At 53.9% G+C, this 14787-nt stretch overlaps 4 protein-coding genes and 1 long non-coding RNA gene across 6 annotated transcripts; 3 read left to right on the plus strand and 2 right to left on the minus strand.

The window, feature by feature from the left end:
* The first annotated feature begins 1907 nt into the window (after window positions 1-1907).
* On the plus strand, window positions 1908-5999 carry smyd4 (SET and MYND domain containing 4). Of its 2 annotated transcripts, XM_052047094.1 has the most exons (10): window positions 1908-2120; window positions 2812-2962; window positions 3077-3166; window positions 3525-4266; window positions 4345-4530; window positions 4633-4784; window positions 5268-5400; window positions 5463-5588; window positions 5679-5802; window positions 5873-5999. In XM_052047094.1, exons 1-10 carry the CDS (start codon window positions 1987-1989, stop codon window positions 5994-5996), a joined length of 1962 nt encoding a protein of 653 aa, XP_051903054.1. In that variant the 5' UTR covers window positions 1908-1986; the 3' UTR covers window positions 5997-5999. The 2 variants fall into 2 exon arrangements, with proteins under 2 accessions (XP_051903054.1, XP_051903055.1); XM_052047095.1 differs by lacking the exons at window positions 5268-5400; window positions 5463-5588; window positions 5679-5802; window positions 5873-5999 and adding an exon at window positions 4881-5215.
* LOC127588416 (uncharacterized) lies at window positions 5075-10461 on the minus strand. Its single transcript, XR_007959069.1, has 3 exons — window positions 10197-10461; window positions 5257-5381; window positions 5075-5191 (listed from the first exon to the last, which is right to left on the minus strand). It is a non-coding gene; the product is annotated as an uncharacterized LOC127588416 (long non-coding RNA).
* Window positions 8184-9621, plus strand: waif2 (Wnt-activated inhibitory factor 2). The gene has a single exon (XM_052047108.1). It carries the CDS (start codon window positions 8205-8207, stop codon window positions 9252-9254), a length of 1050 nt encoding a protein of 349 aa, XP_051903068.1. The 5' UTR covers window positions 8184-8204; the 3' UTR covers window positions 9255-9621.
* Window positions 10462-10687: 226 nt separating the features above from the next.
* Window positions 10688-13925, minus strand: LOC127588401 (olfactory receptor 146-like). Its single transcript, XM_052047109.1, has 2 exons — window positions 13256-13925; window positions 10688-13040 (listed from the first exon to the last, which is right to left on the minus strand). Exons 1-2 carry the CDS (start codon window positions 13691-13693, stop codon window positions 12477-12479), a joined length of 1002 nt encoding a protein of 333 aa, XP_051903069.1. The 5' UTR covers window positions 13694-13925; the 3' UTR covers window positions 10688-12476.
* On the plus strand, window positions 10880-12184 carry LOC127588414 (cytochrome c oxidase assembly factor 4 homolog, mitochondrial). Its single transcript, XM_052047122.1, has 2 exons — window positions 10880-11403; window positions 11710-12184. Exon 2 carries the CDS (start codon window positions 11711-11713, stop codon window positions 11975-11977), a length of 267 nt encoding a protein of 88 aa, XP_051903082.1. The 5' UTR covers window positions 10880-11403; window position 11710; the 3' UTR covers window positions 11978-12184.
* Window positions 13926-14787: the final 862 nt, after the last annotated feature.

Below are 14787 nucleotides of genomic sequence, written 5' to 3' on the forward strand. Positions count from 1 at the left end.
TGTATAGTAAGGCGTTTTTGACCCAAAAAAACGACATAGTATAGTAAGGCGTTTTTAGCCCGAAAAAAACGTCCATGTATAGTAAGGCGTTTTTGACGCGAAAAAAACGACCATGTATAGTAAGGCGTTTTTGACGCGAAAAAAACGACCATGTATAGTAAGGCGTTTTTGACGCGAAAAAAACGACCATGTATAGTAAGGCGTTTTTGGTCTGAAAAAAACGACCATGTATAGTAAGGCGTTTTTGACCCCAAAAAACGACATAGTATAGTAAGGCGTTTTTAGCCCGAAAAAAACGTCCATGTATAGTAAGGCGTTTTTGACGCGAAAAAAACGACCATGTATAGTAAGGCGTTTTTGACGCGAAAAAAACGACCATGTATAGTAAGGCGTTTTTGGTCCGAAAAAAACGACCATGTATAGTAAGGCGTTTTTGACCCAAAAAAACGACATAGTATAGTAAGGCGTTTTTAGCCCGAAAAAAACGTCCATGTATAGTAAGGCGTTTTTGACGCGAAAAAAACGACCATGTATAGTAAGGCGTTTTTGGTCCGAAAAAAACGACCATGTATAGTAAGGCGTTTTTGACCCAAAAAAACGACATAGTATAGTAAGGCGTTTTTAGCCCGAAAAAAACGTCCATGTATAGTAAGGCGTTTTTGACGCGAAAAAAACGACCATGTATAGTAAGGCGTTTTTGGTCCGAAAAAATCGACCATGTATAGTAAGGCGTTTTTGACCCAAAAAAAACGACATAGTATAGTAAGGCGTTTTTAGCACGAAAAAAACGTCCATGTATAGTAAGGCGTTTTTAGCCGGAAAAAAAACGACCATGTATAGTAAGGCGCTTTTAGCCGAAAAAAACGTCCATATATAGTAAAGCATTTTTGACGCGAAAAAAACGACCATGTATAGTAAGGCGTTTTTGACCCAAAAAAACGACATAGTATAGTAAGGCGTTTTTAGCCCGAAAAAAACGTCCATGTATAGTAAGGCGTTTTTGACGCGAAAAAAACGACCATGTATAGTAAGGCGTTTTTGACGCGAAAAAAACGACCATGTATAGTAAGGCGTTTTTGACGCGAAAAAACGACCATGTATAGTAAGGCGTTTTTGGTCCGAAAAAAACGACCATGTATAGTAAGGCGTTTTTGGTCCGAAAAAAACGACCATGTATAGTAAGGCGTTTTTGACCCAAAAAAACGACATAGTATAGTAAGGCGTTTTTAGCACGAAAAAAACGTCCATGTATAGTAAGGCTTTTTTTAGCCGAAAAAAACGACCATGGCCTTTACAGAATCGCCCCTTGCGTGAGTTTGACGCTAATGTTACAGCGCAAAAATCTTCACAAACATTGAAGACCGAAAACACTTCCAACTGCAGTAGCCAGAACTGGCGGGATCACGCAACACGGACCGGATATACTCTATTTAAGCCTTCACAACAAAAGACCGCTGTCTCAAACCCTTCCAAAAGACGAACTACAGCTACTGTGACTCGTATACAACAACACTTGCAGGAATTCTACGTCAATAAATATATGTATAATTCAAACATACAAAAAAATACCTACCAACGTACGGCCCAGAATCCGAAGAGAAGGTCGCATGTTTTATTTCGAAAGCTCAGTCAGTCGAATCCGCAGCAGTCATGTGACCATCTTGCAGAGCGGCGTGTGACCGGATATTCCAAGTTCTGCTTCAAACATAAAAGATTAATACAAGTCATAAACGACAACAATGTCTGCGAGTGTAACTGCTCTTCTAACAATATACGTCAAGGTTAAATGCCACAGCTTCGACTAGTGTTTAATCTATTCAGGATTATGTACTTTTGTATAAAAAGCAACCACGTTTGGACTAAATCCGAGTAAGCGTTTTATTTTGAAGGCCAAGTCGTCCCCGGATCTGTCACGTGACATTGTTGTAAGTATGGCGTTTCCCCGCTGCCGATACGGCGTGGAAACAAACTTTTAGTTTTTCCTAAATGGACCTTCCGTGCCTCCCGTGGCAAGACCACGTCGCTCGCAAGTGGGCCGGACTCGAACCCGAGTTCAGGGAGCGTTTTAAGTCCCTGCTTGAAATTGAAGATATCTTTGAGAGCGCCCTGAGTGTCACAAAGTGAGTAGCTCGTTTGCCGAGCCGGCGCATTTCATACTTTTTTTTTTTCTACTGACAAAATATGTGTTAGATTTTATGCAAATTCGGTAAATATATTTGCGCGTCATCATTTCACGTTCGCGTTGCTGCTCCTTTCGCTGCGCGCACAAGGGGGCGCTATGTCACAACAGACAATCCGCACGGAGTTTTGAGAAGCAAAGATCAGACAGAACCGGACTGTCCCACAGCACCCCTGCAAGCGATGGAGTATTTTAGCGGATGTAGTCTTTAAAACATACAAACACGTTTCAAAACATAACGGTGAGAGAGAGAGAGAGCAATGGATACGACACAAATATCGGACAGTGTGGCGAACCGCATTTATCGCTTTCTGTTGGCGTTAAAAAGAATTTCACATTCAGCAAAAATGAGGCAACGCTTGAAATACTGCACCTTCACTTTGCTTTCAAATGCAGTGTGCAAGCTAATTGCTGTGCCACCATCTACTGGTCGACAGTGGAAGTGCACTCAAAACAAAGCTCCCACACGATGACGTTGACTTGTAAACCGCACCCGGCAAAAAAAAAAAAAAATCCAGACCTGAAGCCCGTTGCAACTCAGCCGCAGTCACATGAGCGGTTTTTTGCGGAGGAGAAAGAATACGTACCCGTGACCATTGCGATGCCATCCGCACACTCGACTTTTCTTCCAGCAAGGACGATGCGGAGCGTCTGCGCCGCATCTCTGCGGAAGGACACGATGACACGCGGAAAGGCGCCGCGGAGGCGTCCGCATGCAGGGAGCGCGGAAACGCCAGCTTCAAGAGGGGCGAGTACGCCGAGGCCGCGCTGCACTACTCGCAGGTCACCCACCGTCCTCTCTGCGTTCACTTGTAAACATTAGCCCCCCCCCCCCCCCTGCCCGCCCTCCCTGTTCCATCTTGACGAATGGTCCTGAATTCTCTCCGGCGACCGCAGGGCGTGTGTTTGTCCCCCCAAAGTTCGGAGCAGCTGTCGCTGTGCTACGCCAATCGCTCTGCGGCACTTTACCACCTGCAGCACTACCAGGTGAGAACATTTGCATGGCCACGAATGGAGTTGGACTGGTCGCCGGTCAATCACTGGGCACCAGAGCCAAATGCTGGATTGGTCGCCAGTTACTCGCAGGACATACTGTATTTAGACACACGGGACTGGTCGTCGGTCAATCACTGGGCACCAGAGCCAAATGCTGGATTGGTCGCCAGTTACTCGCAGGACATACTGTATTTAGACACGCGGGACTGGTCGTCGGTCAATCGCCAGACAGGCAGACAAACACCGGCGTGAGCAAGACAAAAAAAAATAAATACCTCACTGGCCGTCAGTCACGGGCACAATGAGCCGCAGAGCGGTCGCCAGTCACGGTGTGGTCTGTCCCCCTCAGGACGCTCTGGAGGACGTGTCGGACGCCGAGAAGAGCGGCTACCCGCCGGCTCTGGCGCACAAGTTGGCCGCGCGCCGCGCGCAATGCCGGGCGCGCCTGCCGTCCTCCAGCGTCGCCGCAGAGCCAGACGACCGCTCGGGGACGTCTCCCAAAGTGGCGGTGCGCTTCAGCCCGGAGAAAGGTCGCCACATGGTGGCGACGGAGGCCATCGCGGCAGGGGAGGTGATCCTGAGCGAGAGGCCCTTCGGCTCGGTTCTCGTGGCGAGCGACGGCGCCTTTGGGACGGAGCGGCGGCACTGCCACGCCTGCTTGAAGCCCGCCCGGCGATTGGTCCCGTGCGCCGGGTGCTCGTACGCCCGCTACTGCGGCGCCCGCTGCAGGGACGGCGCCTGGGAGGAGCACCACCGCTGGGAATGCCCGCTGGGCGCCCGCTTGTCGGCCGCCGGCGTCCTGTCGCACTTGGCGCTGAGGGTGGCGCTCAAAGCGGGCGTGGCCAACGCGGGCGGCGCCGCCTACCGAGGCGTCTGGGACCTCCTGCACCACGTGGAGCGGCACGCCGCCAGCATGCGCTTCCTGTGCGCCGTGACCGCGGCCACGCTGCGGCTGGCGCTCGGCGAGACGGCGACGTCGCCCGTCGGACGGGCGGAGGACGCGGGGGGGCGGCTGCTGGGCGTGGCCATGCTGAGGCACGCGCTGCAGCTGCGCTGCAACGCGCAGGCCGTCGTCACGCTGCAACAGCCAGGTGACGCCCGGCCGTCGCGCCGTCGCCATCGTTTGGTCTTTTTCGGCCGGCGGCCAATCAAGGGTTTTTTCGCCTCAGGCTTGTCGGACGCTCACGTGCAGTCCGTTGAGGAGCGACGGGTCGCCACGGCCGTCTTCCCGACGCTGAGTCTCATCAACCACTCGTGTCGGCCCAACACAAGCTTGAGCTTCGGCGCCGGTGGCGCCGTCACGCTGCGAGCGGCGCGAAGCCTGCGTCCCGGGCAAGAGGTCGCCCACTGCTACGGTCAGGCCGTCGTAGGGTTTGTCATTTTCATTCCCGTGGGGGTGTGGGGGCCCTTTACCGATGGTTTCGACGGACTCCGGCGCCGCGGCGGTTTTCCCACAGGTCCTCACAGTAGCAGAATGGTCACCGGGGAGCGGCGGCGCCTCCTGCAGGAGCAGTACTTCTTCCTGTGCCGCTGCGAAGCCTGCCAGGAGGACCGGTCGCCGGACGAAGAATCTGGACTGTTGTGCGCCCGCTGCGACGCTTCCCTCCTGGTAAGGGATTTCCTCTTCGGGCGGCGTCCAGTTTTAGCTCTTGGCAATTTCGATCAGTCGCCATCTTGACAAAGGATTGGTCGCCGCACCAGACAGTCCAAGGTCATCTCATGCCACTGGAGCGGTCGCCAGTCAGTTGAAGTGCCTGCATTTGACCAACAACGGCCTAGACACCCTAAGGCACACGAGGGACCGGTCGCCAGTCAATCACAGGAGACCAAACTGACTGATCGATAGTACAATTGTCACAATCGATTGGTCACCAGTCAATAGAGGGGAACCTACTGATAGAGAGAAACATTGGGGCGGTCCCCCTACATTGATTGGAACACAGATTGGTCGCTCTTCAACAGTATGACCACTACCAGCACACGTGCCGGACTGGTCGCCTGCCAATCACGGGGTGTCTTGCACAGACAATAGAACAAATGGATTGCCAGTCGACCTACCTGTACTTCCCCCCACCCCTCACCTGTCAAATAGCCTTCCAGCGGAGGCGACCATTCGTGCGGCTCCTGCGGCGGCGCATGGTCCGGCGGCGAGCTGAGCCAAACGTTGCGGGACGTCCGACGCGACTTGGACGCGGCGGCCCATCTCCTGGAGACGGAACAACCCGGTGAGTGAGCGGTCGCCGGCCCCCCGTCTGCCGCTTCTTTGCGTTGATCGTGCTTTCCGCAGGCGAGGCGGCCGTCCTGCTGGAGCGGTCGCAGGCGCGGTGGCGGCGGGCGGGCGTGGCGCCGGCGCGCACGCACGAGCTGAGTGGCCGCACGGAGGACGCCTTGGCCCGGGCGCACGCGCACAAAGGTTCTCGCATCGACACGCCTCAACTTTTCTCGTGCTTTGACGGATTCGGCCACAGTCAGACTTTTGATTTGTATTTTTTTGGGAGCGCAGGCGATTGGGCGCGCGCGGCCGAGCACTTGGAGCTTAGCGCCGCCGCCGTGGCGGCTCGCTTCGGAGCGGACAGCGTGGAGATGGCGCGACAGGTCGCCAAGCTGGCGCAGCTGCACTTCAACGCGTGAGTGGCGCCTTCGCCTCCTTTTCGGGCGACGTTTTTCGTTTTTGACGGTGCGGCCCGTCGCCCGCAGCGGCTCCAGAGCGTCGGCGCTGTCCGTCATCCCGGAGGCGCGCCGCCTCCTCGCCCTGCACTGCGGCGCCCTCTGCCCCGAAGTGCGGGAACTGCAGGCCATGGAGGACTGCTTGCGCCGTTGACGCCCCCAAAAAAAACGTCTCGAGCTAAAATGGCCGTTTGAACTCCTGCCGCGGCCACTCGTCGCAACTTCTCTTTTGAATTAAATGCCAGATCGTTTGGTGCGCCCAATTAAAGATGATCAAATGCACCTTTTCACAAATGAATCATTTCTTGGTCAAAATGTTTTTTTCTGAACAACTTTTATCCTGATATCGTGACCTTGGGTCATCATGACGTCATCATGATGTCATCATGACGTCGGGACTCGCACGCTCGCGATCAACTATTTTGGTCCGATTTGGATCGACGCGATAGCCCCCTGCAACCGCTTCAAATGCACCCGAATAAGACACGAGCGGAGCGGCGTGCGGGGCGACCTGTCGGCAACACGCAGGACTGGAAAGGGATCCGCGCTGACGGTGTCGCTTGTCCTTCCGCCATCAATTAGTCATTTAAGCGAGGGGTGGACGCCGGGACAAAGGCGGCCATTAGCGCTTAGCTTAGCTTAGCTTAGGCTGAACGGCCGCCGCTTGGAGTCGACCGTCCAAACGAGACTTCACCGTCGACCGAGATTAAAAGACATGAGCATTCATGTAAAACAAGTCGTCATACTTGGACAGGACAGTTTGTCACGTGTCGTTTTGACAGACGTGTGAAAATGGACATGCTAATATCTGTGATGTCAGAAAATGCAATGCAATCAATGCATACATTCCTTCTCCTCTGCCAAGAACGACGAGCATTCCTGCAGCTGACTGAGCTGTTAGCGTAGCATCTGCGTGCTAACCTTCGGAAGGAGTCCGCCAAAAGTCCTGTCCCATCTTTTAGTCATGACGCGTCATCTAATATTCCATTTTCAATCTCTCGCCAGTCTGCCTGAATCTATTCTGAACGTCATAAAAAGTTAAAATTCCATCTCGCAAGGCGGGATGAAGGATGTTTATGAAGATCCGTGTCACGGGGTGGCTTCATAACTCTCTCTTTTTTTTTCTTTTTCTTTTTAATCATCGCCAAGAAGTGTGAAGACGCAGCGGGAGGTGACGCACACTTTCTCCCGGCGGATCGGATGACAAAACGCGGCGGCGAGGACGCGGCCACGTATCAGTGACACACGGCCGAGCCTGCGCGAGATCGGAGACGGCGCCCCGGCGCTTTTAGAACCGGATCGAGTTCCAAAGCGCAGAGGATTTTTCCTTCCGCCATACGACCTACGCCTTGCACAAAAAAAAATGATTTGGGGCCGCCGCGCCCGTTTGGCCAAACGACGCCAAAGGCCAAGCGAGCGCGTCGTGCCGACCGTCGTCGGAGAAAACGGCGCGGAAATAAAACCCACACCGCAAAGTCGACCAAGGGCGGGGTGGGGGGGGGGCGTCCTTGAACGGCCAAGGGTGCTCGAGCGCGACGGGAGCGCGACGGTCACGTTGCCGAAAATACTCGGCCATTAGCGGAGATGGAGGACGAGACGCGCACGACGGGGAGCTCAAATTAACTCGGCCGTGATCATCGCTGACGATCAATAAAATATCAGCGGGGAAATTTCGCACAGACGGAAAAGGATTTCGCCTCACGGCAATTGTCGCACGAGGCCTAGTCGTGATCCGAGGGCGGAGTTGAGTCCGAGGCGAAGACGAATGAAGGGAAAAGTTCGTGAAACAAGTTCGAGGTCAGCTTGACGAGTGACAAATCGACTCACATCTGGAACTAAAAAAAAAAAAAAACTTGATGTAGTCCAAATGCCTTCTGAATTTTTGAAGGAAGGAGGAGGAGACGACTCCAAGCCCCCAAGGGCAGAATATGGAGCCAAGCCCCCCAGACGTGATGGCCAAGGTCAAGGTCACGCCTGTTTTTTGTTGCCGAGGAAATCAATTCAGCGCTTGAGAGTCCGGCGGCAGGCCACCGTGACATGGGGGCAGGGGGGGTTAATTGCTGCGGGGTGTCTCGCAAATCACGCGAGCACAACGAGCCGCTGTCACGCCGCAAGCGCAGCGGAGCTGGACGGCGATTTACGGCGCTTATCGCCGGCGTCCAGACGCGCCTGCATGGCCGCACTTTGTCTTTCGAGGAGGGGGGGGGGGCATAGGAGGGTCAGGAACATTCACGACCCGAGCGACCGAATCCGCAAATGCAAATTTCTCGTGGCGGCGGGCTCGCGAAAGGGGGCCGCCGCGCACGCGCGTCGCATTTAAGTGCCGCCGCTCGGCGCGCCAACTTGTCACACGAGAGCCGACATGCGGACGGGCGGCCGCTCGGAGCCGCGGCGGCTGTGCGCGCTCGCGAGCTGGGCGGCGCTGCTGGCGTGCGCCCGCGCCGAGGACGCGTGCCCGCCGGCCTGCGCCTGCTCCCGGGACTCCGGCACGGTGAGCTGCCGAGCCGGCGACGCCGCGGCGGGGGTGCCGAGCCCCCTCCCGGCGTGGACGGCCGCGCTGATCCTTCGCGGCGGGACGATGACGACGCTGCGGGGCGGCGCCTTCGCGTCCGCGGCGGCCGACGGCGGCGCGCTGGACGCGGCGGCCGCGCAGTCGCTGTCCGCCAACGGCATCCGCGCGGTGGAGGCGGACGCCTTCGCGGGGCTGCCGCACCTGCGCGTCCTCGACCTGAGTCGCAACCGGCTGGAGCGCGTGTCCCGCGGCGCCTTCCGGGGCCTGCGCGAGCTGCGCACGCTGTGCCTCAACGAGTCGGTCGCCCCCGAGGCGGCCGCGCAGCTGGCGGCCGCGCTGGGCGCCGGCGACCTGCGCGACCTCCGCCGGCTGGAGCTGGCGGGCAACCGGCTGCGGGGCGTGGCCTCGGCCGCCCCGCACGCCTTCGGCCTGCTGCAGCAGCTGGTCCTGGTCAACAATTCCATCCGCGCTCTGAGCCGGGAGGACGTGAGCGGGCTGGAGCGCCGGCGGCGCGCCCGCGTCTACCTGGCGCACAACCCCTTCCGCTGCGCCTGCGAGCTGGAGGCCTTCTACTGGTGGCTGAAGAACGCCTCGCAGTGCGCCGACGCCGCGCTGCTGCGCTGCGCCGAGCCGCCGGCCCGCCGCGGGCTGCCTGTGGAGCGGCTGCGCCCCGAGGACGTGGACTGCCTCAACGACAACCTGGAGGCCGTCTCCTACGTGTTCTTGGGCATCGTGCTGGCCCTCATCGGCCTGGTGTTCCTCATGGTGCTCTACCTGAACCGCGGCGGGATCAAGCGCTGGCTCAACAACGTTCGCGAAGCCTGCCGGGACCAGATGGAGGTCTACCACTACCGCTACGAGCAGGACTCGGACCCGCGGCTCGCCAATGTGGCCGTCTGACCCCCTCTCGTGACACGTAGGACTGATGGCAGCGTTTTGTCCCCTGTCTGGCTTTTTAGACAGCTCAAGATAGAGCTTGCGCTAGTCGAAATAAAGTTGGCCGTAGGGATTTATGACCTCGACAATCCCAAACGCGACACTGGTTCCATTTGATACCGAAGAAACATTGAGCGTCCACGTGATATTTTCCAAAGGCGCCCTTCACGCAACATAACACAACTTTGACTTCCGCATGTAGCCGAACTACACACACACACACACACACACACATTATCAGTAACCCGAGGGCATATGTAACGTGTGACTTTAAGTAGTGTGTATCCGTGTCAAATCAAAGTCATTAAAGCTGATAACTTTGTCTCCTGATGATGATGGTGTGACCTTCATCTCTCACTGAAAGGTACACACACACACACACACTTTTGATACTTGAATTGGAGCGCAGGTGCTCCTCAGGGCAAAGGTGACATTTGCGCTCACACACGAATTCGCTGATCAAATGTCGACTCTCGCTGCGTTGCATTTCCAAATTTGTGGCGGTTTTCATTGCAACTAGAGACAAGCGAAGCATTTCTCAGCAAATAAATAAATACATAAATTTAACGGGAAGTCTAGCATTGGCCGCAAAAAGAAATTCTAACTTTAAAATATGATGAGGTCGCATACACGTTTAATCATTTTGAACATTGATTTTACAAGGTGGCACTGTGTGCTGGAATATTCATTATTATTATTTTTGGCTCAAACACGTGACCGCATAGCGACGTCACATGCACGCGACATGTCCGGTGCTGAGCCGGCTGTGCAATAGCAAGTCCAACTTTTACCTTTCCCGTCAAGTTTCGCCGTCTTAAACTAAGAATGGCGAGGTGTTTCTAAGTCACATTTTTAACAAACAATGCAGTCATGAACTCCAAACGTAGGAAACCAAACGCCCATTACCTTGCCGTCGTTGTCGAAATCCACGCAGGGAATCCCCGACGTGTGGTCTTCAGACGGCCGTGTACCCAACAAAAGTGTCCGTCTGACAAAAGCACCTGTTCCAATCAATGCTTGTTCACGCCCCCAAATCTCCCCGCAATAAAACAAAGAAACAAACAATTGAAATCGTTTGAAATTAAGTACAAGCAAAATTCTATTCGTGAAAACATTTCGGCTCCAAATCGTGTTGGTGTGTGAAAGGCACACTTGTGTGACATGATGTCTGTCTGCGTGCACCAAAGGGGGGAGCCATTGCTTCGCGCTTGCCAGTCATGTGGGCACATCAAACTAGAACTGAACAGACAGCTATAATTCTATTCAAAACACATGTTAAACATTCACATTTACATATAAAACTAATACATAGTCATAATGGGGAGTAAATCATTTTAGTTGGCGGAAACCACGCGAAAGAGACGGAACATTAAAGAACAGATCGCTGTACTGTTCAGCAATGTTCAGCTTGTTTATTGACTTCAATAACACCTTAATTCTCGTAGTAACACGTCAAATTCATTGCAAACAAACAGCTCGGAACAAAACGCGATTACTTCTAACATGGGCTTCGATTGAGTTTTTTTTTGTCCTGTACCTGTACAACCGTTCGTCGCGTTGGCGGAAGTGCCGTTGAACAGGGGAGTTATTTGACTGCCGCACCAGGACTTAAGTCATTTTTCAAAAATGAAATAATACGCTCCATTTCGTATGACCACGTCTAGTATATGATGAAACGTATGTTCAAATACACACACAAAAAAAACATGATTAATACCATCATACGACATGGTTGAAATCCTCATCGACCTGGCGGAAGTTGTGGTGTTCAGAGGGAACTATTTGACTGATACCCCAGGACGTCATCCCATTTCGTCAAAAACACAATCCATTGCACCCCTTTATCTCGCCATATTTACGTTAAATACAATACAAATAAATCGCGTGCAGCTAAAAATACAGCGCTGTTAATATGTTCATATTATTACAATTTTACTGGTCCCGTGAAAACGGGAATTCTTTGACTGTTACACTTGGTCCTACACTGAAATATTTCCCCCTCTAATCCACAACCCAAGCAACCCGTTTTCGTCTAGTGTAAACATCCGCGATTGTGACTTGATATTTTCCTTTGACTATCGGATACACGGAGACAATTGGGGAAAGATAACAGGTTTGCTTTTAAATTAATGATCAAACACCTGTACCGAGACAAAAGGAGACTGAACGGGAGCTTGACCGAGTAACGCAAAATTCACCTCAAGTACTGTTCAGTTGCTATGACTGCACAACATCAATAAAATATCACTTACGATTATAAACCACTATGTGTGTATCATATAACTATGGAATGAGATTTTAAGGAACTAGTCGCCAAGGGGACATTTAGCTCTACTGTCTTGACAATACATAATTGAATCGAGAAGCATTATTAATTCCAATATTCTGGAACTAATGACAATGGCACATTTGTGCGCAGAATGACATCACCTTCTCCCCATGAGCGAAGCGCAAAGAAGACGACGACGGATGCCGAAGAAGCCGAAGACCCCGTGGAGCGAATGATCTCTCGTACGGGCTGCGGCGAGCTGCACGAAGCGCTGCAGGACTGCATGGCCGAGCATCAGGACTGGCGAGTGTGCCAGAGCCACGTGGGCGCCTTCAAAAAATGCATGAACGACTACCACAAGGTGCGGCAGGAGCACTTGAGCCAGCGGCGGCGGATGGCCAACAACACCCCCACCTGACAACACCCTCCACTCTAGAACACGCTCAAGGTGTCTTGATTTGCCAAAGCGGAGCCTGGACCTCAGGATTGCGGAATCTGGATCGCATCTAGATTCGCCACGAGCTGTATATTCTTTCTCAACTGACAAACACGCAAAATTTGATTTGCTGATGTTACGTTGAAACTTGTTTTATGAATAAAAAGAATTGTCCGGATCAGATCGGAATCGTACTTGCGCCGGCTGATCCTTCTGGTTGTGTGAGTAGAAATAAGACGGTAAGGAAAACTGCGCTATCTCTTGTGTTTCACAGAGGATAAAGAATATCCGCCTGCAAATTGTTTTAGTCGTGTGTCCGCGTTTGGCTACTTTTTGTGTTTGAATATCGATGGCTTCCAACGTTACCGCAGCATCGACGCTCGTTTCATTGGCCTGTTGCATCGTGCATTAGCATTAAGCTAGCAAAGTTTTGAAAAAAAAAATTCACGGTTGTTGCAATGCACGATGTGCAATTCTCCCGCTAGTGGAGCGCCGTCCATATTTTGGCGTGCTTGCCCCGGCGCACGCTCCTGACGAGCCTGCCGAGCGCATCTTTGATCTCCTGCGTCTGCAGCGTGTAGATGACGGGGTTGAGCAGGGGCGGGAAGACGGAGGTGAGCGACAGGTTGACGATGCGGCCGTCGGGGTGGATGTTCTCCATCAGCGTGAAGGTGATGAGCAGCGGGATGAAGTAGATGGCCACCAGCGACAGGTGGGCGGCGCAGGTGCGCAGGGCCTTGAGGCGCTCCTGGACGGAGGCCACCTTGGCCAAGGTGCAGCCGATGGCGGCGTAGCTGAGCAGGATGAAGGCCAGCGGCAGCCAGAAGATCACCACCGGGTAGACGCAGCTCACCACGTAGTTGGGGTAGTGGCTGTTGCAGGCCAGCCGGTAGATCTGGCCGTGGTCGCAGAAGTAGCTGTGGATCACCACCGAGCGGCAGTAGGACAGGCGGGTCAGCAGACCCGTGGCCGTCGCCACCAGGGCCAGCACCAGCACCCAGAAGCCCGAGATCAGCGAGAACATGAATCGGTGCGTCATCCTCACCTGCGGGCGCGGCAAAACACGACACCATAAAACCATGGTCGATATTCTGGTTAGTATTCGCATCTCGGGAACTGAAAATGACATCATGCGCCACGGAGGATAAGGACGGGGGCTAACGGTTAGCTGTTCAGGTCAATATCGGGGTCAGAGGCTTGCAATCGGCCAAGTTCCTGGGTAGCGGGAAACTACCAAGCGCGGGTTTCTCCTGGTCTCACCTGGTAGTGCAGCGGGAAAATGATGGCCAGGAGCCGATCGTAGGCCAGAGCCACCAAGTTGAAGGACTGCATGGACAAGCAGGTGTAGCAGAAGAACAGGAAAGTCAGGCAGCTGCGGAAGGGAACGCGGCGGTGGCCCAACAAGAACACGTCCAGGAGCTTAGGGACCAGCGCCGAGCTCCCGAACAGGTCCACGAAGGCCAGGTTGAAGACCGCCACGTACTTGGGGGTCCGCAGCCGGCGGTCCAGGCAGATGACGGCCATCACCGCGCCGTTGGCCAGCACTGACAGCATGTAGACCGCGAACAGGAAGACGTAGTACAGCTCGATATGCGGGATCCCCGACAAACCGCTAATGATGAAGTACTCGGGGTGCACCATGGACACGTTCTCGTCCTCGGCAGGATTGAACAGGTTCATGGTCCCGGATGCCGACATCCACTGGAGCTCCACTCTGGAGCGCGGCCAATAAGAAAGGACGCCGGAGCCCCAATCGCCGCAACGGACACTCCCACTTGGCACAAAAACAACTCGACTTCAAAACAACAAGTTTTTCATCCCGTGGGGGGCTCGGCTGGCCGTAACCTTGGCAAACATTTGACAACAAACATCTTCAAGTGTCTGGACTGACAAAACAACCCCCCCCCCCCAGAAAAAAATGGATGAAACAGAGACACGGCCATTTTAGATGGGCGGGCAGGCAGGCAATCCCATGTAGCTTTGATGTCTTTACAACATGATGAATGTAAAACGGAAACATGTTGCGTCGCAGGATTGACCCAGGCGGTACACCGGAACTGATGTCACATGGTTCTGAATTTGTATGACCCTCCTATCCCGTACGGAGGTCGTTTTTGAAGCGGCTTGACATTGATGGACTTGGCCTTTCGAGCACAACGGAATGTTTCTTGTACCGGTAATTCAATTTGTCTTAAAAAGCCACCGGGGACGGCGCCTCGCCGGAGGTGCCCCGGGGGGCTAATTATTAGGCCCTAATATGAATCATTAGCATTCCCGAGGAGAGATGAAGGAGAAGCAGCAGAAGAGACATCCGTCGATCAATAGTATGAAAGGAATCGCGCTTGACAATTGGCACGTCACCCGCAGCGCGGCGGAGGTGGCGATTCGTCACCCGCACGACGCTGCCGCTCGTCAATTCAAAACCCACAAACTATTCCGCGACATCAAGTGTGTCTTCCCAAAAGTGAAACACGCAAATCGTGTGGTTGTTGATATTTCAGGGGTAGAAAAAGTTTGGGCAACTTTCTGGGATGATTTCAAACAACAATAAGCAGCGGAGGCTATTGGCCCCGCCCCCCCTGGCCCCGCCCCGCCCCGCCTTCACATGAGATCAACAAAAGCTTTTTTTTGGAAGAAGCCAAACAAAGACGTCAGCGCGCCACTCTGGGGAGCGACTTGTTTTTCCACCTGCGCTCCCCTGCGGCTTGCGCCAGCCCAACTAATTGAGCCTCCGCTGACGCACGCTCACGAGGGGGCCGCACTCGTGTTTGGAACTTTGGCAAACTTCGAGG

The sequence above is a fragment of the Hippocampus zosterae genome, chromosome 16 (assembly GCF_025434085.1).
Source record: "Hippocampus zosterae strain Florida chromosome 16, ASM2543408v3, whole genome shotgun sequence".
NCBI lineage: Eukaryota > Metazoa > Chordata > Actinopteri > Syngnathiformes > Syngnathidae > Hippocampus > Hippocampus zosterae.

Bases quoted from the DNA above. Each gene is read 5' to 3' on its own strand.
- waif2 (XM_052047108.1), top strand. From the start codon at position 8,205: ATGCGGACGGGCGGCCGCTCGGAGCCGCGGCGGCTGTGCGCGCTCGCG.
- LOC127588401 (XM_052047109.1), bottom strand. From the start codon at position 13,693: ATGTCGGCATCCGGGACCATGAACCTGTTCAATCCTGCCGAGGACGAG. The intron at 13,041-13,255 runs GTGAGACCAGGA...CCGCGCCCGCAG, and splicing joins TTTTCCCGCTGCACTACCAG to GTGAGGATGACGCACCGATT.
- LOC127588414 (XM_052047122.1), top strand. From the start codon at position 11,711: ATGACATCACCTTCTCCCCATGAGCGAAGCGCAAAGAAGACGACGACG.
- smyd4 (XM_052047094.1), top strand. From the start codon at position 1,987: ATGGACCTTCCGTGCCTCCCGTGGCAAGACCACGTCGCTCGCAAGTGG. The intron at 2,121-2,811 runs GTGAGTAGCTCG...CTTTTCTTCCAG, and splicing joins AGCGCCCTGAGTGTCACAAA to CAAGGACGATGCGGAGCGTC. The intron at 4,785-5,267 runs GTAAGGGATTTC...CCTGTCAAATAG, and splicing joins GCTGCGACGCTTCCCTCCTG to CCTTCCAGCGGAGGCGACCA.